The sequence below is a fragment of the Nerophis ophidion genome, linkage group LG16 (assembly GCF_033978795.1).
Source record: "Nerophis ophidion isolate RoL-2023_Sa linkage group LG16, RoL_Noph_v1.0, whole genome shotgun sequence".
NCBI classification, from domain to species: domain Eukaryota; kingdom Metazoa; phylum Chordata; class Actinopteri; order Syngnathiformes; family Syngnathidae; genus Nerophis; species Nerophis ophidion.
Genome location: NC_084626.1, coordinates 28,203,848 through 28,227,356, shown reverse-complemented (window position 1 = coordinate 28,227,356; position 23,509 = coordinate 28,203,848). Strand labels below are relative to the sequence as shown.

General features: G+C 38.2%; 1 protein-coding gene across 1 annotated transcript; it reads right to left on the bottom strand.

The window, feature by feature from the left end:
• Positions 1 to 1,069: 1,069 nt before the first annotated feature.
• Positions 1,070 to 21,308, bottom strand: LOC133535201 (N-acylethanolamine-hydrolyzing acid amidase-like). The gene is made up of 11 exons (XM_061874799.1): positions 21,077 to 21,308; positions 18,671 to 18,838; positions 18,468 to 18,594; positions 12,899 to 12,989; positions 12,747 to 12,832; positions 9,763 to 9,935; positions 9,630 to 9,692; positions 9,474 to 9,540; positions 9,338 to 9,366; positions 3,906 to 3,975; positions 1,070 to 1,711 (listed from the first exon to the last, which is right to left on the bottom strand). Exons 1-11 carry the CDS (start codon positions 21,250 to 21,252, stop codon positions 1,691 to 1,693), a joined length of 1,071 nt encoding a protein of 356 aa, XP_061730783.1. The 5' UTR covers positions 21,253 to 21,308; the 3' UTR covers positions 1,070 to 1,690.
• Positions 21,309 to 23,509: the final 2,201 nt, after the last annotated feature.

Here is a 23,509-nt window from a genome sequence, read left to right as displayed (position 1 = left end):
CTGTGTTTCGCTGAACTGCACCAATTTCGTCAAGAGGAGTGGTCAAACATTCAATCAGAAGCTTGTGGATATCTACCAAAAGCGCCTTATTGTAGTGAAACTTACCGAGGGACATGTAACTAAATATTAACATTGCTGTATGTATACTTTTGACCCAGAAGATTTGGTCATATTTTCAGTAGACCCATAATAAATTCATATAAAAAAACAAACTTCATGAATGTTTTTTGTCACCAACAAGTATGTGCTCCAATCACTCAATCACAAAAAATAAGAGCTGTAGAAATTTTTGGAAACTCAAGACAGCCATGACATTATGTTCTTTATAAGTGTATGTAAACTTTTGCCCACGTCTATATATATATATATATATATATATATATATATATATGTGTGTGTGTCTGTGTTTGTGTATATATGTGTGTGTGTTTTTGTGTATATATATATATATATATATATATATATATATATATATTTCTTTTTTTTCTTTGTGGAACATGTATGAGTCAAGAAAAAGTAGCAATGTTGACTCTAAGGACACAAAACTGCCATGCAGCCTGTTTTTTTTTTTTAATCCGTCATTGCTCTCAAGATAATAATGAATCAAACGTTTTGAATTATTAACTTATTCAAGGGTCCAATTACTTCACATCAAATATTCCACTTTGAAAAATGTTTTTGGAAAAATATAAAAAAAACAATAAATAAAATAATATATGGCTGATTTTTGACATTTTTCTGATTGTGCGACCCTCAGTCGAAAAAGTTTGGACACTGCTGATTTAGACCCTCAATAGCAAACATAAAAAACACCTCTCTAACTTTCAGAGAGATTTTTTTATGTTTTGACAAAAAAATACTTTCAAAACAGCTGCACTCACTAAAAGGTATTACAGTTTTGCTAATATGCTTGATATTAGTAACACATTGAATACAGCGCCAAGGAAGAAAAAAAAAGTGAACAAATGCATATTTACAACAATAATCAACAAAACTTATAGCAAAATTTAGATTTAATAAAACAAACAAAAGGTAAAAAATTGTCAAATTCCACATTAAAGGACAACAATAACAATTTAAAAAAATACATTTATTTTCATAATTTGTGGTTGTAAATTTGAATGTAGACAATGCATCACAATAACATTTTAACGTGTGCATGAAATAGTTAAAAACATGGCAATTAAAATTGAAAGCTAATCTTATGCGACAGACATAATGAATGTAGCTGATTAAAAATATCACTTCTAACACGTCAATCTGCGAACTAAAGCAACATTGTCTTAATTAAGGCACTGCACCATCAAAACTTCTGCTCACACTTAAAAAAAATAGAACAGCAAAAGACATCCCCTGTTTAAGCAAGGACATGTCATTTTAAAAAATGTTTAAAAAAAACGGCAGTATATTACTTGTTTACAGTATATTACTTGTTTTACTGTATTATTGTACCTGGTCTGTTCCAAATGAAGTTCAAAGGATATATTTGCCTCACAAGTTTGAAATCTTCACCATAAGGTGCATTAAAAGTTGTCACAAACATGAGAAATCGCATACACACTGATGTTAAAGCAATTGGTATTCTGAATCAATTAAGTATCTACAAAGGCTTAGAATGTTTTTGTTTGTTGGTCATTTTTTACGATAAGTGCCATTTAGATTCTCTCTTGATCACTCAAAGCGCTTCAGGTCAGTGAGTCCCAGGACAGCCCTGGACAAAAAAATGAAAATAGAAATTCTAATTTAGTGGATGCATGGTGTATCAAACGTGTGGTCCGCATGCTGGATCAGGCCTGCAAACAGGTTTTATCCGGCCAACGAGAACATGCATGACTTCAGAGGGAGCAGAGCAGTGTGCCGTGTTAAAGTACCAATAGAATGGAAAAACAAGTTGCCTCTGTATCGAAGCTATTATCATCCATCCATTTTCTACCGCTTATTCCCTTTGGGGTGGCAGGGGGCGCTGGTGCCTATCTCAGTACACCCCTGGACAAATCGCCACCTCATCGCAGGGCCAACACAGATAGACAGACAACATTCACACTCACATTCACACACTAGGGCCCATTTAGTGTTGCCAATCAACCTATCCCCAGGTGCATGTCTTTGGAAGTGGGAGGAAGCCGGAGTACCCGGAGGGAACCCACGCAGTCACGGGGAGAACATGCAAACTCCACACAGAAAGATCCCGAGCCCGGGATTGAACCCAGGACTTCGTATTGTGAGGCAGAGGCCCTAACCCCTCTGGCACCGTGAAGCCCAGCTATTATCATACAGTGGGGCAAAAAAGTATTTAGTCAGCCACCAATTGTGCAAGTTCTCCCACTTAAAATGATGACAGAGGTCTGTAATTTTCATCATAGGTACACTTCAACTGTGAGAGACAGAATCTGAAAAAGAAATCCAGGAATTCACATTGTAGGAATTTTAAAGAATTTATTTGTAAATTATGGTGTAAAATAAGTATTTAGTCACTTCAAACAAGGAAGATCTCTGGCTCTCACAGACCTGTAACTTCTTCTTTAAGAAACTCTTCTGTCCTCCACTCGTTACCTGTATTAATGGAACCTGTTTGAACTCGTTATCTGTATAAAAGACACCTGTACACAGCCTCAAACAGTAAGACTCCAAACGCCACTAAGACCAAAGAGCTGTCGAAGGACACCAGGAAAAGAATTGTAGACCTGCACCAGACTGGGAAGAGTGACTCTACAATAGGCAAGCAGCTTGGTGTGAAACAATCAACTGTGGGAGCAATTATCAGAAAATAGAAGACATACAAGACCACTGATAATCTCCCTTGATCTGGGGCTCCACGCAAGCTCTCATCCCGTGGGGTCAAAATGATCATGAGAACTGTGAGCAAAAATCCCAGAACCACACAGGGGGACCTGGTGAATGACCTGCAGAGAGCTGGGACCAAAGTAACAAAGGTTACCATCAGTAACACTACGCCGACAGGGAATCAAATGCTGCAGTGCCAGACGTGTCTCCCTGCTTAAGCCAGTCATGTCCAGGCCCGTCTGAAGTTTGCCAGATGGATGATGATACAGCAGAGGATTGGGAGAATGTCATGTGGTCAGATGAAACCGAAAAAGAATGTTTTGGTATAAACTCATTTCGTCGTGTTTGGACGAAGAAGAATATTGAGTTGCATCCCAAGAACACCATACCTACTGTGAAGCATGGGGGTAGAAACATTATGCTTTGGGGCTGTTTTTCTGCTAAGGGGACAGGAGGACTGATCGGTGTTAAGGAAAGAATGAATGGGGCCATGTATCGTGAGATTTTGAGCCAAAACCTCCTTCCATCAGTGAGAGCTTTGAAGATGAAACGTGGCTGGGTCTTCCAGCATGACAATGATCCCAAACACGCCGCCCGGGCGACAAAGGAGTAGCTCCATAAGAAGCATTTGAAAGTCCTGGAGTGGCCTAGCCAGTCTCCAGACCTCAACCCCATAGAAAATCTGTGGAGGGAGTTGAAAGTCTGTGTTCTTCAGCGACAGCCCCAAAACATCTCTGCTCTTGAGAAGATCTGCATAGAGGAATGGGCCAAAATACCAGCTACTGTGTGTGCAAACCTGGTAAAGACCTATAGTAATCGTTTGACCTCTATTATTGCCAACAAAGGTTATATTACAAAGTATTGAGTTGAATTTTTGTTATTGACCAAATACTTATTTTCCACCATAATTTACAAATAATTCTTTAACATTCCTACAATGTGAATTCCTGGATTTTTTTTCACATTCTGTCTCTCACAGTTGAAGTGTACCTATGATGAAAATTACAGACCTCTGTCATCATTTTAAGTGGGAGAACTTGCACAATCGGTGGCTGACTAAATACTTTTTTGCCCCACATTATATAATATTATCTCCCACTACTCATATGTGCAAGATATACCTGTGGCCTGACACGTGTGGAATACGCCTCAGGTTTTGCAGCACTCATCATTGTCGTATAAACTGTTATCCTGTAAAATGACAAAAAGGGACAATGTTGAGAGTACAAAGGAATACACAACTTTAAGCCTACGACACTCGTAAAAAAAACTATTTTACAAAGTTCTACGGCTTATGCGTCAAAATCAAGGCCCGCGGGCCGGATCGAATTATTGAATAGTGTTAGCACCGGCCCGCAGGCCACAGCTGCCTGCTGCTGTTTTGCACGCACCGATACTCCAGTGTTGGCGCTAGGAATTTTCAAAATATCCATCAAGTCATAAAAATGGGGTCTGGCAGTACATTTTTGGGGTCCCACTTTTTTGTAACGGTTTTGAAAACAAATGCTAAATGCATGCAGGGTTTCCCACACATTCATTCATTTGTGGCAGCCCGCCACGAAAGAATTACGGCCGCCGCAAATAAAAAAAAATAAAATAAAATAAAATTAAATAAAAAAAATATATATATCTTTTTTTTTTCGGCTTTTGACTCGCTCGACCGCTCATATAAGCAATGAGACTCTGTGAATGGAGCTTGTAGTTATTATATAAATATGCAAATATTATATAAATATGTACATAAAGTGTAAAGTATAAAGTAATTATATTCCAACTCCGCGTTCTTCTCGGTCATCGCCGCAGCCGCTGCCTCCCCACCCCCAATCCCCCGCCCCCATTGCCCCGCCCCCATTGCCGCTCGACCACACCACCACAAATAGATGCCTGACCTGTGGGAAACACTGGTATGCATTATACTGTTATCCATCCATGCAGCCATCCATTTTCTACCACTTATTCCCTTTTGGGTCGTGGGCGGCGCTGGTGCCTATCTCAGCTACAATCGGGCGGAAGGTGGGTTACACCCTGGACAAGTCGCCACCTCATCGCAGTATACTGTTATGTCTCACATAATATATTGTGTTTTGAAAAAAATGTTGGCATAAATGTTACTTAATTCATTAAAAAAATACAAAAGAAAATACATTTTTATGCATATGTAAATTTATTTAGTTACAAACATTCATTCACTTTCTTCTTACCTTTATGGATCTAAATTTTACCGCTGCCTGTTTTTTTTTCTTCTATATTCTTATTGTAATATTTTAAGAATATGTTTTTCTATTTTTGGCCAAAGTAAGACAAAAAAAAAAAATCTGAAGTTGTCTTTATTTTTTTGTTTTAATGCCATGATTTTAATAGTCCGGCTCGTGTGTGCACAGATTTTCCTCCATGCGGACCCTAAGCTAAAATTAGTTTGACACCCCTGTTCTACATTTACAATTTGGTCGTGGACAATGTTGAATTGTTTTTGGGTTTGTCAGCAGGAGGCTGAAAACCACAACCATTGCACACATTTATTATTATCCAAAAAGAATTTGGAGGAAAGGGGAAGCGGTGCAAAGTTCCTCTTGAATGTGCAAGTTGCTATCTGTTAGAAACACAGTCAAAGGTGAAAGATCTCCTTTATAGATTTAAAAAGATTTTTGTTCAATATTTTCTGTAAGAGGAACTGTGCTGTAAAACTAAGAACTAAGGATATGTTGCAAAAAGGTCAGACGAAGGAGTATCAGACAAAAAAAAAAATCAATAAAGCCCAAGTAATCTGTTCCAGACACCCACAAATATTACCATAAAACACATAATATACAAACATTTTATTTTGCATGCAGAAAACTATAAACTGCGCTCAACTTGGCTTTTATTTGGTTTGGTTGCTGTCATATTCTTTACTTTCTATTAGGACACATCTATTTTTCAATCATATTCTATTAACCTATGCTATTTATGAAGTAATTATTCTGTTCTTGCGGTCCGCATTGGGCTAAATCTGGGACGACGGGTGCTACATTTCATGCCACCTCAGGCGTCTCATGTGGGCTTGTGACAATAAAGTCCATTGAATCCTTGAAATTGATCAATTAACTTTGATACATTTCTTTTATGAAAGACTCTTGTTGGCAAAAATGGTGACGAGTGGAGAGGAATGTAAAAGTTCAATCCCGCTTTTCTGGCAGATATATTTCTCAGATTTAACTCACTTTTGCCAGATATAGCTCATTTTCATCACATTAAGTTTAAATTAAATGTTGAATCTAAATAATATATCCACATGTTAAATTAAAACCTAAGTCTTAAATATAAATCTATGAATTGAATCTAAACTCAAATCTTAAATCTAAACCTATATGTTAAATCTTGACCTAAATGTTGAATCTAAACCTAAATGTTGAATCTAAAAGTGAGCGCTAAATGTTAAATGTGAGCAATAAATGTTCAACCTGAATGCTAAATATTGAATCCAAACCTAAACATCTCCTAACTATAAATCTATAAATTCAATCTGAACCTAAATCTTGAATCTAAACCAATATGTTAAATCTTAACCTAAATGTTGAATTTAAACCTAAATGTTGAATCTTAATGTGAGCACTAAATGTTAAATGTAAGCAATAAATGTTATTAAACCTCAGCGCTAAATGTTCAATCTAAACCAAAATCTTAAATCTGAATGTGAGCCCTAATTGTTAAATCTAAAAATAAATGTTATATCTAAACCAAAATCTTAAATCGAAATGTGAGCCCTAATTGTTGAATCTAAAAACGTATGTTATGTCTAAACCTAAATTTTAAATTTAAATCTCAAATCTAAATGTTAAATCCAAACATAAGTCTTAAATATAAATCGAAAAGTTAAATCTAACCATGAATCTTAAATCTAAACCTTAATTTTGAATCTGAATGTGAGCACTAATTGTTAAATGTGAGCAATAAATGTTAAACCTGAGCAGTAAATGTTAAATCCAAACCAAAATCTTGAATCTAATTTTGAACGCTAAATGTTAAATCTAATCCTAAATGTTAAATTTAAAGCTCAAATCTAAATGTGAGCGCTAAATTTTAAATCTAAACCTAAATGTATACACGTAATAAAATTATAAACGAAACTCCCAGAAAACTATGAAATCTATTCTGATCGCCTCAACTGGGAAACCTTGAAAGCATCCATTGACATGAGGATAAAAGCACATCAATGCTACTCTTTGTTAACTAAAAAAAAATTCAAAATGCGCATCTTTGTCTCGTGAGTGTGTCGACAGCGGAAGAGGACGCGCGTATATCTGCCATGTTTGAACGTCCCAGTACTAACACGTTCAATGCGTCTTGTATGTAATGAAGCGTCTATCAATTAGGGATGAAACGATAAACGGTAATAATAATAACCGCGGTTAAACTCTCGATGGTAAGTATTACCGTTTTAATTATCGAAAAACCAGGTTTGATAACTGGACTTTGACAAACTCATGGACGGACTAGCGCTAGTTCTCAAGTTTGAATGCTAACATGAATACATAGTTGTCTGAGCGACTAAGATATGCAATTGTGCACATTGAACCTCCAAACTGTGCTCTGGTAGTACAGAGTGCTCGATGAATACTCGAAGAAATGAGGCACAAAGGTGTTTTTACAGAGCGTTCAAGGACCACTGAAAAGAGTAGGACAACAAAACGCCTGCCAGAACATAGGTATAAGAAATACAAAACATGCAAAATAGTGGGCTTTTTAACAGTGGATCTATTTTTTTTTTTTCAAATGTAAATATTTCAGTATGTGTTTAAGTACTTTTAGAGCAAATTCATCAATACCGCGATAATAATGATAATTGTGATCATTTTGGTAACAACAACTGTAATATGAAATTGTCATACCATTCCATCTCAACTAATTGATATCATTGATTTCTTTAACAGTTAATATCAAACCGTCAGCGGCCTTTCTCCGACTTGCACTGCGCACAAACGCACACACACACACACACATTCTTGTATTTGTTACCTTCTTGAGACCTCCGAAAAATGCCTACCTCTTTATGTCCACCCTTTCTTGATATATAAAGATTTGTATTAACAACATTGATAATATATACATGATAGGAAAATAAAACATGTAAGCTTTTAGTTAATTATTTTTTTTGTAATTATTTTTTAATCTTCATTATTTACTTCGTTATTAAAGTATGTCTCTATACACATATATTTTTATTATTATTGTTTTGGCCAAGGAGGGCACATTTCAATTTCTTACAAACATTTGTTATTACATATGTTGGCCAAAGGGGAAACACTTCGATTTTTTTACACACACTTGTTATTTCATATGTTGACCAGAGGGGGAACACTATTAAAACGGACATACAGTAGATTTTAAAAATCCCTCCTTTTTGGGATCTTCTTGATAGATCTCACCACCAGGCGTGCAAATGAGACATTCTCTATCTCAGTGGTTCTCAAATGGGGGTACTTGAAGGTATGCCAAGTGGTACGTGAGATTAAAAAAAAATATTCTAAAATTAGCAACAATTCCAAAATCCTTTATAAATATATTTATTGAATGATACTTCAAAAAATATGAATGTAAGTTCATAAACTGTGAAAAGAAATGCAACAATGCAATATTCATTTTTGTGGACATGTTCCATAAATATTGATGCTAAAGATTTCTGTTTTTGTGAAGAATTGTTTAGAATTAAGTTCATGAATCCAGATGGATCTCTATTACAATCCCCAAAGAGGGCACTTTAAGTTGATGATTACGTCTATGTGTACAAATCTTTATTTATAATTGAATCACTTGTTTATTTTTCAACAAGTTTTTAGTTATTTTCATATCTTTTTTTCCAAATAGTTCAAGAAAGACCACCACAAATGAGCAATATTTTGCACTGTTATACAATTTAATAAATCAGAAACTGATGACATAGTGCTGTATTTTACTTCTTTATCTCTTTTTTTCAACCAAAAGTGCTTTGCTCTGATTAGGGGGGTACTTGAATTCAAAAAATGTTCACAGGGGGTACATCACTGAAAAAAGGTTGAGAACCACTGCTCTATCTGATGCAATGGTTTTCCATATTGGGACCATGATTTCGGTCCTAACTTGTTCACTGGTCCTTATATAGAAGGAACTTTTCCTTGTTGATGTCTCAAAAAGGGTAGAAATACAAGAACACACACTCACAAAAACAAGCACACATTCAATGTGCATCTTCAAATTATTATTCACATCCAGCCAGGAATAAGATGCTGTTGTAGCGCACATACACACATTATCACCATGGCGACACACGTTCATGTGACAAACACTGCCTATATTGATGCGATCTTTTTAAAAAATTTCGTTGACAGTTACAAGTATTAGTAAAGTTATGCCCCATGATTTTTACGCAACCGTGAAAAAAACGGAACGGGGTGAGTATGTCCGCAGGCCAGATGAGAAAAGACGTGGATAACTGCAATCGCGTAAAAAAACACAAACGGGAGAATAGGGCCCTATTCAGACAACATTAGATGCATTGTCACAAAGACGTGAGCGTAATAACAAATGATTTACTTACTCATTACACACTGGATTGAGTGACAAAACCTGAGGAGAGACAAAGTTACAGGGTATAAATACAACGTTTTTTAAGGATCACAACAGAAATTGCTTTGGTTTCATCAGTACTTAAACATATTTTCTCTTTGACTTGCCTGATAAAGCGTCTTCATGTTGATGTGACCTTGACCTGTGGCATTCATTGCTTTGTCCGCTGCTTGTCTACGAACGATAAAACCAAAGTAGTATTAATATTACGCATTCTGTGTCATCAGCCACATTCCAGCAGTATTCATTATTGAACAGCTTACTTCCGATGATCCTTGGCTGGGGACGGAAGCCAGTGATCAAAGTTGGTCTCGACTAGGAACCATCTGAACCAATTCAGATGGGCGTCAACAAAGGGCACGTTGTGAAAGTGTGCTAAGCTGTTCGTACACTCACTCGCCATTCAGCGGATTCAAAGGCCAGATGTCTGCAGGGCCGCCTCGGTTTCTGGTGATGACGACTCCTTCCCCCGCCCGTGCCCCGCCCACAATGTAATACACCTCTGTGATGATGGGGATTTTGGCAAGACGCATGACTGCGTTTTGAAAGTCTTCTGCCACCTCCAGAGTCTGCGTGAAAGACAAATAGCAACATTTAAGACGTTTGCAGGATGAGCTCGTTTTATTAGGCCTTTTTCCACCACGGAAACCTTTACAGGAACCATGTTTCCACCAAAAACTACCCAGGTAGATTTAGTTCTTCAGGAACCTTTCAGAGTTCCTCCAGCTAGTTGGGACTTTTCGGAATTTTTTCGGGGGTGGATTGTGCTGTTGAACGCTGATTGGTTGAACACTGTTGGGGGCGTTCCTAAAAGGTATTTTTCGGACACACTGCCACTATTCCAAAGTATGCGAGGACAACTTGAGCGTTTCCTATTTTTTGTGTATTTCCACAACAACAAACTTGACAACGGAAAGAAAGAAAAACGAAAGGAACTTTCCACTTGCAGCAATTTTTGTGCTGAAGAACGCTGGTCAATGGAACTATCTTGCAGTGTTTATACTCAACCGGAGTTTTTAAATTATATGCAGTTTACTGTTGTTTATTATCTTGTACAGATTTAATTTCAATATGCGAAGCTACGAAAAGTGGACTGACTTCCCTTTCCAAAGCAACTACCTCCTAGGGAATCCCGAAGCGTTCCCAGGTCAGAGAGGAGATGTAATCCCCCCATCCGGTCCTTGGCCTGCCGTGGGGTCTCCTCCCAGTGGGACGTGCAATGAGGACCTCCCTAGGGAGACGTTCGTGAGGCATCTGCACGAGATGCCCGAACCACCTAAACTGGTTCCTTTCCAAGCGAAGGAGCAGCGGCTCTACTCCGAGTCTCTCTCAGGTGACTGAACTTCTCCCCCTATCTCTAAGGGAGATGCCAGCCACTCTTCTGAGGAAACTAATTTTGGCCGCTTGTATCCGGGATCTTATTGTTTCGGTCATGACCCACACTTCATGACCATAGGTGAGAGTAGGAATGTAGATAGCTCGGTAGACCGAGAGTTTTGCCTTCTGGCTCAGCTCTCGTTTCGTCACAACAGTGCGGCAGAGAGACTGCAATACTGCTTTGATTCTCCGGCTGATTTCCTTCTCCATCTTTCCCTCACTCGTGAACAAGACCCCGAGATACTTAAACTCCTCCACCTGGGACAGAGTCTAGTTCTCTACCTGGACTGTACAAACCATCGGTTTCCTGCTGAGAACCATGACCTCAGATTTGGAGATGCTGATCCTCATTCCAGCCACTGAAAACTCGGCTGCGAACCAATCCAGCGAGAGCTGAAGGTAGGGAACCGAAGGTGCCATCAGGACCACATCATCTGCAAAAAGCAGTGATGCAAGCTTTAGCCCCCTGAGACGTATACCCTGTCCGCAATGGTCACGACTGCCTAAAAATCCTGTCCATGAAAATCACAAACAGGATAGGTGACAGAGCGCAGCCCTGGCGATTACCAACCCCCACATGAAACAGATTTAACTTACACCCAAGCACCCGGACACAACTCTCGCTTTGGTTGTACAGAGATTGGATGGCCCTAAGCAGGGTTCCCCTCACCCCGTACTCCCTCAGCACCTCCCACAAGATCTCCCTTGGGACCCAGTCATACGCCTTCTCCAAATCCACAAAGCACATGTAGACTGGACAGGCATACTCCCTGGACTTTTCCAGGATTCCCGCAAGAGTAAAGAGCTGGTCAGTTTTTCTACGACCAGGATGGAATCCACATTGCACCTCTTGAATCTGAAGTTCCACTATCGGGATAGAGTTTTGTTCTCTACCTGGACTGTACAAACCATCGGTTTCCTGCTGAGAACCATGGCCTCAGATTTGGAGATGCTGATCCTCATTCCAGCCGCAGAACACTCGGCTGCGAACCGATCCAGTGAGAGCTGAAGGTCACGAACTGAAGGGGCCATCAGGACCACATCATTTGCAAAAATCAGTGATGCAACCTTTAGCCCCCCGAGACGTATACCTTGTCCGCCATGGTCACGACTGCCTAAAAATCCTGTCCATGAAAATCACAAACAGGATAGGTGACAGGGCGCAGCCCTGGCGAATACCCACCCCCACAGAAAACGGATTTAACTTACATCCAAGCACCCGGACACAACTCTCGCTTTGGTTGTACAGAGATTGGATGGCCCTAAGCAGGGATCCCCTCACCCCGTACTCCCTCAGCACCTCCCACAAGATCTCCCTTGGGACCCAGTCATACGCCTTCTCCAAATCCACAAAGCACATGTAGACTGGACAGGCATACTCCCAGGCCTTTTCCAGGATTCCAAATCCACAAAGCACATGTAGACTGGACAGGCATACTCCCAGGCCTTTTCCAGGATTCCCGCAAAAGTAAAGAGCTGGTCAGTTTTTCCACGACCAGGATGGAATCCACATTGCACCTCTTGAATCTGAGGTTCGACTTATAGGCCGGACCCTCCTTTCCAGTACCTCCCCAGGGAGGCGGAGTAGTGTGATACCCCTGTAATTGGCACATTTAATATTTATATGTTTTTATTTACAGATAAAACGGACCAAAAGGAACCGTCTGACCCTCATGACTTCATCATTTGCCTGACTTTTTATGAACATTTACGATACACTTTATTTTTTTTATAATATCGCTTTGTATATCATTGCTTTGTATTTCATTTACTTTTTAGTAAAAAAACTGCGACCTAATATTGTCTGTTTATTTACATGGTATCAGTGTAGGAATATACTAAACCACTCCTCCATACGTCATCAGCCTGATTTGTATAAACTATCCGGAACTGTGAAATGCAATGGGAACACAAACCACACACTTCAACAGGAACCTATAGTTCCAGCAACTAGAGGTTCCAGGAACTGAACTTTTGGTGGAAAAGTGCTTTCCTCAGCTCACCTCTCTCACCAGCCAGCTGACGGGACTTCTCCCTAACAAAAAACCGGACACCATATTCTTCCAGCCGTTCCACCAATGATCCTTGCCTGAGAAAAAACATCAAACATTGTCTGCAGCTCCTTACAACAAACTTAAAAGAATTGTGGTCCTACCTCGCTCGTCACCGGAGACAGTAAACTTGTACGGACTCTGTCCTGTCCACAGGCCAACATAGCCAGCAAACGACGTTCCACTGTATGCCACCTGCAAGTTGCACACTTAATGTCAGCTCAGTTTGAAGCCACAAAAAAAGGTTTGAATGTCCTTAACCTTGAAGTGCAAGTTTGGATTCCACAACATGCACAACATCATGTGAAACTTCAGTAGTGATGGCAAAAAGGCTACCTGTGATGAAAATAACGCTACCGATTTTGATTTATATCTAATGTAGTGATTCTCAAAATGTTTTAGTACGACTTGGGTAAGCTATGAAGCCGCACTGCTTGATGGATTGTACTGTGCTTCAACATACGAGTATTATTATGGTGTGTGTGTATAAGGTAAGAGATATTATCGGGCGTCTTGTTTCACAATATTATGCAAAAGCAACTTTTCTTACCTTCTGGTAACTGCTCATATGTATAAGTCCTGAAAATGTGTGCGCATCCCCCTTTGTGTCGACACCGTAGTCGAAAACCTTCTTTTTCTCTATCTTCTTGTAATGGGACATTCATCCTCCGCTGTTGCCATTTGTAATATAAAGTAGTGTAATGTTCTTACTTATATCTGTCAGTAAACTCGCCATGAAAGCGCTAAAACATACCGGTGTCGTGAGTTTTAATTATTCACCCAAGGAACTTTAGTGATTAGAGAGTTCTGGTAGGACTATTTTTCACGGGACACATTTCTGGCATTGTTGTTGTTTCCGGATGAGGAGCTGCTGCTCCTTTATTGATTGAAGTAAAGTCTGAATGTCATTAAAACAGTTACCTCCATCTTTTGACACTTCTTCCACTCCCGTCCTTGCACGCTACACCACTACAACAAAGATGATGGGGAGAAGACGCTGTCGAAGGTGAGCCACGTAAATAAGACCGCCCACAGAACGGCGCATCCTGAAGCGACAGTCAGAGAGCGGCTTGAAGATGATCTGTAGAACATAATCTATGCAACATTTTGACCAAAGAACCACCATTACATGTTTTGTAGACCAGTGTGCCACGGGATACAGTCTGGTGTGCCGTGGGAGATTGTCTAATTTCACCTATTTGGGTTAAAATTGTTTTCAAACCAGTAATTACTGTCTGTAAATTATGTGTTGTTGTTGAGTGTCTGTGATGTCTAGAGCTCGGTGGAGTAACCGTGTAATATTTTCATATCAGTGGTTGGCAGCCGGTGCTAATTGCTTTGTAGATGTCGGAAACAGTGGGAGGCGGTGTGCAGGTAAAATTTTGTGTAATGCTTAAACCAAAAATAAAGAAAAAGTGAATGCCCTTAAGAAAAGGCATTGAAGCTTAGGGATGGCTTTGCAGAACGAAACTAAAACTGAACTGGCAACAAAGTAAAGAAAAGCAGAATGCTGGACGACAGCAAAAACTTACTGTGGAGCAAAGACTGCTTCCACAAAGTATATCTGAACATGACATGACAATCAACAATGTCCCCACAAAGAAAGATAAAAACAACTGAAATATTGTTGAACTGCTAAAACAAAGTAGATGCGGGAAATATCACTCAAAGGAAGACATGAAACTGCTACAGGAAAATAACAAAAAAAGTGAAAACGCCACCAAAATAGGAGCGCAAGACAAGAATTAAAACACTACATACAGGAAAACAGCAAACAACTTTAAATAAGTCAGGGCGTGATGTGACAGGTGGTGACAATACACCTACTTTGAGACAAGAGCTATAGTGATGCATGGTTGGTTATGGTTTAAAGTCATATCCAACAATTGCAACGACTTTTTACTGTCAACTGAGGTTTTTTTTTAATGATTTATGCTGTTGGTGTGCCTCCAGATTTGTTCAACGCAAAAAATGTGCCTTGACTCAAAAAAGGTTGAAAAACACCGATGTAGACCATAAGGAAGTGTTTTCAATTTAGAAAAAAAAAAAATAATATGACTCCTTTAAGCGCCCTATAATCCAGTGCGCCTTATATACAGTATGACAAAAGATTGAAAATAGACCATTCATCGGCATTGCACCTTTTGGTCCTATGATCCGGAAAATATGGTACATAAGCAGTGTTGGGACTAACGCGTTACTGTAACGCTGTTAGTTTCGGTGTTAACTAGTAGTCCATTGCGTTATTTTTTATATTCAGTAACTCAGTTACCGTTACTGCGTTAATTAATAGTATCGGCCAGAAAACTGAAGATCTGAGTGTTTTATACGAGCGCTGTGGTGTTGTCCTTCTGAATCTCTTGTGTCACAAGGAAGAGGCGCGCTGAGTGTGTCTGGGTGTGGGTGTGGGGAGGAAGGGGATGAGGGGGGTTGTCTGATCATGGCGGAGCTACAGTCGAGTTTCTTAACATAGGGATATTCTCACTACTTTTCTTTTGTCGAACACAAAGAAAAGAACATTTTAGTTTAATGTAAGTTGTGTCTTGGATTAAAGATCCAATCTACTGCACAAAACAGCAATTAAAATCTGCTGAAACGGCTACAAAAGCAAAATGCTTTGACGAAGCTAGTAAAGACAGACACACTTCACTTAAAGATTTTAACAGAGGCACTGCTAGCCAGGACAACATTGATAGAGCCATTGCAGCGTATGTGCTAGAAGACATGCAGGCTATTTCTAGAGTGGAGTCACCCACTTTCAGGCAGCTAATTAGCATGATACCGGCGTCAAACAGCAAATGGCACGAAAACATTTTCCAAGTTCCTGGGCACAGTGGACAGTGAGCACATAAACATGGAAAGAAAGCTAAAGAAGACACTCCAAACTCTGCCTGTGCTCATCATTCATCACTGAAAGTACACACACTTTGTCAATTCTCTAATATACTCTTTCATTCTAGACCTCTAGAGTGATTGATTATCACACCACTCTAAATGTATGAACTATAAAGTTCACAAACATAAAGAGGGATGCGAGTGGGCAGGCCAATCGTTCCTTATGTCTAAACTAAAACTGGGGAAATGTGTAGTGTTCTGGGCTTCAGGGATGATTTTATTTCAGAATTCCTTGAGAGAAAAAAAACGCCTGGTTAGTAGGGCTGTGAATCTTTGGGTGTCCCACAATTCGATTCAAAATCTTTTTTCTTTTTTTTTCCAATTCAACACGATTTTCGATTCAAAAACGATTTTTTCACGATTCAAAAGGATTCTCTATTCATTCAACACATAGGATTTCAGCAGGATCTACCCCAGTCTGCTGACATGCAAGCAGAGTAGTAGATTTTTGTAAAAAGCTTTTATAATTGTAAAGGACAATGTTTTATCAACTGTTTGCAATATTGTAAATATGTTTTAACTATTAAACGAACCAAAAATATGGCTTATTTTATCTTTGTGAAAACATTGGACACAGTGTGTTGTCAAGCTTATGAGATACGATGCAAGTGTAAGCCACTGTGACACTATTGTTCTTTTTATTTTTTTTTATAAATGTCTAATGATAATGTCAATGAAGGTTTTTAATCACTGCTATTCTGAAATTATAACTAATATTGATACTTTTGTCGATAATCATTTTTGTTTCACTACTTTTGGTTTGTTCTGTGTCGTGTTTGTTTCTTCTCCCAATTGCTCTGTTTATTGCAGTTCTGAGTGTTGCTGGGTCAGGTTTGGTTTTGGAATTGAATTGCATTGTTATGGTATTGCTGTGTATTGTTTTTTTGGATTGATTTTAAAAAAAAAAATCGATTTTTTAAAAATGAGCATCGATTCTGAATCGCATAACGTGAGAATCGCCATTCAGATTCGAATCAATTTTTTCCCACAACCCTACTGGTTAGGCTTTATGTATGTAAAGTTAAAGTAATTCCTTGGTTTACAGCTATGTTGTTATTATGCTGTTTGTTACTTATGTATGTTATGTTGCAGCTATTTAAAATAGTTTTGTCAATTTGTTCCAGCCTGAAATAAATTGGCCCTTTGAGACATATCTCTGTCTTTGTGTGTTGTATGTAGACCATATTGCTTAGCAGCGTTTAGTGATGCAAATGCATGTCAAGTTGATCAACAAATTGTATTATTCTCCAGTGCAATAACAGTACAGTAATGAAGGCTAAAAGTGCTTTAATGGGAACTATAAAAAAAAGAAGAAAAAAAGTAGTAACTAAATAGTTACTTTTCACAGTAACACATTACTTTTTGGTGTAAGTAACTGAGTTAGTAACTTTTGAAATAAAGTAACTAGTAACTCTAACTAGTTACTGGTTTTCAGTAACTAACCCAACACTGTACATAAAAAACTTGTTAGTGAAATTTTACTTTAAAGGTCCTTTCATTTTCCCTAGAGCAGCCTTTATATCAGGGGTCACCAACCTTTTTTGAAACCAAGAGCTACTTTTTGGGTACTGATTAATGGGAAAGGCTACCAGTTTGATACACACTTAAATAAATTGCAGAAATAGCCAATTTGCTCAATTTACCTTTAACTCTATGTTATTATTAATAATTAATGATATTTATCTTTGTGGAAACACTGATCATCTTAATGATTTCTCGCAATAAATATGTATTTTTGATGACATGTTTTAAATAGGTTAAAATCCAATATGCACTATGTTATAATATATAACAAATTGGACCAAGCTATATTTCTAACAAAGACAAATCATTATTTCTTCTAGATTTTCCAAACCCAAATTTTCAAAAGAAATTCAAAATACTTTGAAATAAGATTTAAATTTGATTCTACAGATTTTCTAGATTTGCCAGAATATTTTTATTTTATTTTAATCATGATAAGTTTGATAAGTTTGAAGAAATATTTGACAAATATTCTTTGTCGAAAAAACGGAAACTAAAATGAAGAATTAAATTAAAATGTATTTATTATTCTTTAGTGAATTGTGAAGTGAATTATATTTATATAGCGCTTTTCTCAAGTGACTCAAAGCGCTTTACATAGTGACACCCAATATCTAAGTTACATTTAAACCAGTGTGAGTGGCACTGGGAGCAGGTGGGTAAAGTGTCTTGCCCAAGGACACAACGACAGTAACTAGGATGGCACAAGCGGGAATCGAACCTGCAATCCTCAAGTTGCTGGCACGGCCACTCTACCAACCGAGCTATTTTTACAATAAAAATAAATTTACTTGAACATTGATTTAAATTGTCAGGAAAGAAGAGGAAGGAATTTAAAAGGTATATGTGTTTAAAAAACCTAAAATCATTTTTATGGTTGTATTATTTCTCTAAAATGGTCTTTCTGAAAGTTATAAGAAGCAAAGTAAAAAAATAATTGAATTTATTTAAACAAATGAAGGCCAAGTTTTGAAATATTTTCTTGGATTTTCCAATTCTATTTGAGTTTTGTCTCTCTTAGAATTAAAAATGTCGAGCTAAGCGAGACCAGCTTGCTAGTAAATAAATACAATTAAAAAAATAGAGGCAGCTCACTGGTAAGTGCTGCTGTTTGAGCTATTTTTAGAACAGGCCAGCGGGCAAATCATCTGGTCCTTACGGGCTACCTGGTGCCCGGGGGCACCGCGTTGGTGACCCCCTGCTTTGTATGAATGAAATCTAAATAAATGGACATTAATATCCAGTATGACGTACCTTTCCGTCCTTCAGAAAGTTTACATTCACAGTCAGGTTCCTCAGAACTGAAGAGTGTGGGTAGTCCAGATTCCTGCCATGGAACAGGTTCCCATTTTTGTCTTGAGCAACAATGCTTGTGCAGAATCTACAAAAGCAGAATTTTTTTTTTTACTGAAGCTTCCACACAGACGTGGGCCAGTGGAACAAAGAAGCATACGTACGCAGATATTTCATAGGCAAAGTTGAGCAAGATGGCGTCTGAGAGGCCATCACCGAAGTGTGCCGCCAAGCCTCGAATCTCATCCCCATAAGGCTCAGGAAGAATGTACTTTTCCGAGGACTTGACAAGTTTTTTGAGGACATTGTGAAGCCATTTTGGAATGGTTGAGCTGGTAAAAAACAGGTAATTACTGTAAGTTAAAGGTCTACTGAAATGAGATTTTCTTATTTAAACGGGCATAGCAGGTCCATTCTATGTGTCATACTTGATCATTTCGAGATAATGCCATATTTTTGCTGAAAGGATTTAGTAGAGAACATCGACGATAAAGTTTGCAACTTTTGGTCACTAATAAAAAAGCCTTGCCTGTACCGGAAGTCGCGGACGATGATGTCACCCGTGGTAGGGCTCCTCACATCCTCACATCGTTTATAATGGGAGCCTCCAACAAAAAGAGCTATTCGGACCGAGAAAACGACAATTTCCCCATTAATTTGAGCGAGGATGAAAGATTCGTGGCTGAGGATATTGATAGCGAAGGACTAGAAAAAAATAAATAAAAAATAAAGTTAAAAAAAAAAAGGCGATTGCATTGTGAGTGATTCAGATGTTTTTAGACATATTTACTAGGATAATTCTGGAAGATCCCTTATCTGCTCATTGTTTTAATAGTGTTTTAGTGAGATTTTAAAGATTGTGAAGACATACCTCGAGGTCGGATGGCTGCGGTGAACACGTAGTGTCTCAGAGAGTAGCCGAGGAGCCAAGCTCACAGCTGCCTTTTTTGACATGACAGCTGCTGCAGGACGACGAATAATCCATTGATGTCTCCGGTAAGATATACGTCACAATTTCCACATCCAAAAACATGCTGGTTGACGTAGAGAAAACATGTTCGCTTGACCGCTCTGCTTCACAACAAACAAAGAAACACCGGCTGTGTCTCGGTGCTAAAGACAGCTGCAATCCACCGCTTTCCACCAACAGCATTCTTCTTTATAGTCTCCATTATTAAATGAACACATTGCAAAAGATTCATCAACACAGATGTCCAAAATACTGTGTAATTACACCATGAACAGAGACGACTTTTAGCCGTGTTTGGTGCAGCGCTAATATTTCCTTACAGTCTGTGACATCACGCGTACGCATCATCATTCCGCGACGTTTTCAACAAGAAACTCGCGGGAAATTTAAAATTGCAATTTAGTAAACTAAAGCGGCCGTATTGGCATGTGTTGCAATGTTAATATTTCATCATTGATATATAAAATATCAGACTGCGGGTTTCGGTAGTAGTGGCTTTCAGTAGGCCTTTAAAGGCCTACTGAAACACAGCCAGTGTTTCTTTGTTTGTTGTGAAGCTTTAATATGGAACACGGCGGTCAAGGGAACATGTTTCTCTACCACATGTCAACCGGCAGGTTTCGGTGAGAAAATTGCGGTAATAAGTCGGCTCTTACCGGAGACATGAGCGGAGATTGTGTCCTCCTGCAGCAGCTGCGACTTACTTGGCTCCTCCATGGCTTCCATCAGAGACACTGGCGGTCACCACACCCCTCTGACTTTCAGGTAAATGATAAATGGGTTGTACTTGTATAGCGCTTTTCTACCTTCAAGGTACTCAAAGCGCTTTGACACTACTTCCACGTTTACCCATTCACACACATTCACACACTGATGGAGGAAGCTGCCATGCAAGGCGCTAACCAGCAGCCATCAGGAGCAAGGGTGAAGTGTCTTGCTCAGGACACAACAGACGTGACGAGGTTGGTACTAGGTGGGGATTGAACCAGGGACCCTCAGGTTGCGCACGGCCACTCTTCCACTGCGCCACACCGTGGGATATAAAAAATATAATGAAACTTAGGTATGACTTTATAATCTCACTAAAACACTAGTAACACAATAAGTAGATAAGGAATTTTCAAGAATTATCCTAGTAAATGTGTCTAATAACATCTGAATCACTTTCACTGCCCTCGCCTTTTTTTTTTCTTCTAGTCCTTCACTCTCACTATCTTCATCCACAAATCTTTCATCCTCGTTCAAATTAATAGGGAAATCGTCGCTTTCTCGGTCCGAATCGCTGCTGCTGCTGGTGGCTATGATTGTAAACAATGTGAGGATGTGGGGAGCCCTACAACCCGTGACGTCACGCGCACATAGTCTGCTACTTCCGGTACAGGCAGACTTTTTTATAAGCGACCAAAAGTTGCGAACTTTATCGTGGATGTTCTCTACTAAATCCTTTCAGCAAAAATATGGCAATATTGCGAAATGATCAAGTATGACACAGAATGGACCTGCTATCCCCGTTTAAATAAGAATATCTCATTTCAGTAGGCCTTTAGGAATAATTAGAGGGACAAGCGGTAGAAAATTAATTTGTTTTTATGGCACTTACTCTATGACCTCAGCAGCGGCTCTTCTGAGATAGTCTGGGTCAAATACTTTGAGAATTGGCTCCCATCTCACTTTTGGGTCGTCGTCCAGGTTTATGTTAATTGTGGGCGGAGCGAAGTCCGGAGTACACGACGCGACCAGTCCGAAAAAGAGCACAGCAGCACGGAGGACAGACATGGTTGTCACCGCTCGACAGCGACTCAACCGGAATGAAGCAACACACAGCACTGGTACACTAGTACAGTGGGACGAACCACGTCCGCTCTGGGGTTTTCACAATAAAAGCCCATTTTGACAAGACCAACAATACGATTGTCAAACCAAACTGTATTGTGGGAATAACACGTCGATGATTTAAACCAGTGGTTCTCAACCTTTTTTCAGTGATTTACACACTGTGATTTTTTTATTTCTATTCAAGTACCCCCTAATCAGAGCAAAGCATTTTTGGTTGAAAAAAAGAGATACAGAAGTAAAATACAGCACTATGTCATCAGTTTCTGATTTATTAAATTGTATAACAGTGCAAAATATTGCTCGTTTGTAGTGGTCTTTTTTTAACTATTTGGAAAAAAAGATATCTGAATCCACCCTGCATTTGTTTTGGTATTGTCATATTGTGTCTTCCTTTTGGGTGGAAGTTGAAAAAACGTGTTCAAGGATTGGTTTGTTTATGAAGCTTGATATAGTTTCTGTTATTTCAGGAGAGTTTATTGACAAGCATGACTTAGTTAATTTAATCATAGTACTTGGTAAAAGGTTTCTTTTTAAGGCCAAAAATAGATATTCACTTAGTATTACTTTCTTTAAAACATTTATTCAGTATTTTTTAACTTTAGAAAGATACATGATTGACAACGATAATGATGCCAAAAAACATGAAAAAAGATGGGAAATCCTTAAAGGCTTATTATTAAAATGTAAGAATGTTTATAGATATGCAACAACAGCAACATGTATGCTATCTGTTGTTGTGTTCCCTTTTTTTGAGTGTACAAAATGAAGGTGTGTGTTGAATCTGACTTGGACATAATATGGACTATACACAAATGCTTTTTATGAAAATGTAATTTTGTTTATAACTTATATGCAATCTGTTGTTTCCCTAATTTTTGTTGTTGCACATGGATGAGGGTGTGTGTTGCTGAGGCCCACTTTGACATTGTCTGGACTGGACCTGGTTTTAAAAACCTTTTAGACAAGTCTAATTCCATTAACAACCTGGTCTGATGAAGATAAGGTTATTTTTTTCTTTTTTTTTTTAATAAAATAAAATGAGATTAAAAAAAAGGAAAACAATGACTTTTTTTTGGATAAAAAAGAAAGTAAAATCATATAAAACAATTACATAAAAAATAGTAATTAATGATAGTGTTAGTGGACCGGCGACACACACAATCATGTGTGTTTCAGGGACTATGTCCCTTGCAGACTGTGTTATATATGTTGTGGGAACCAGCATTTTGGTAGCAGAAAGAAACAACCCTTTTTTGTGTGGCTGGGTGTGAATGGGGGAGGGAGGGGTTTTCTTTGGGGGGTTGATGCACTGATGGAAAGTGTATTTTGTGTGTTTTTGTGTTGATTTAATAAAAAAAAAAAAAAAAAAAATAAATATTGCTCTTTCTTAAACTATTTGGAAAAAAGGATATAAAAAATAACTAAAAACTTGTTGAAAAATAAACAAGTGATTAAATAAAGATTTCTACACATAGAAGTAATCATCAACTTAAAGTGTCCTCTTTGGGGATTGTAATAGAGATCCATCTGGATTCATGAACTTCATTCTAAACATTTCTTCACAAAAAAAGAAATCTTTATCAATATTTATGGAACATGTCCACCAAAAAATCTAGCTGTCAACACTGAATATTGCATTGTTGCATTTCTTTTCACAGTTTATGAACTTACATTCATTATTTGTTGAAATACTTTTCAATAGATATATTTATAAAAGATTTTGGAATTGTTGCTATTTTTAGAATATTTAAAAAAAAAATCTCACGTACCCCTTGGCATACCTTCAAGTACCCCCATTTGAGAACCACTGGTTTAAATAACATGTACACACCAGTTAAGTACCAACCTAATCGACGTTACCTCAATACGCATAATTAATGATTTATCTTAGCGTTTTCCGAAGAGATACGAACGACAAACATTTGGAGCAGGTCGTCTAAAATGTCCTTTTTAAACTGCTTGAACATCACTCATAAACTTAACAATACATTTTTAAGAATGGCTGCACGTAAAACATTACTTTTTCTAAAGTAGTGTTTGATATTTTTTTTCTTTTATAAAGTTGTATTTATAGTATGCAACATTTACATAAAATCAAGAAATAATCATTATAATCAGCACAAATACAGAAACAGTACAAAACAGCGCCCCGGGGTTGTAGACTAAAAGTAACTAAAATAGAATGATATATATATAT

Bases quoted from the DNA above. Each gene is read 5' to 3' on its own strand.
- LOC133535201 (XM_061874799.1), bottom strand. From the start codon at position 21,252: ATGTCTGTCCTCCGTGCTGCTGTGCTCTTTTTCGGACTGGTCGCGTCG. The intron at 12,990-18,467 runs GTACGTCATACT...TGCAACTTGCAG, and splicing joins ACTTTCTGAAGGACGGAAAG to GTGGCATACAGTGGAACGTC. The intron at 9,693-9,762 runs GTGAGTGTACGA...GAATTGGTTCAG, and splicing joins TTGAATCCGCTGAATGGCGA to ATGGTTCCTAGTCGAGACCA.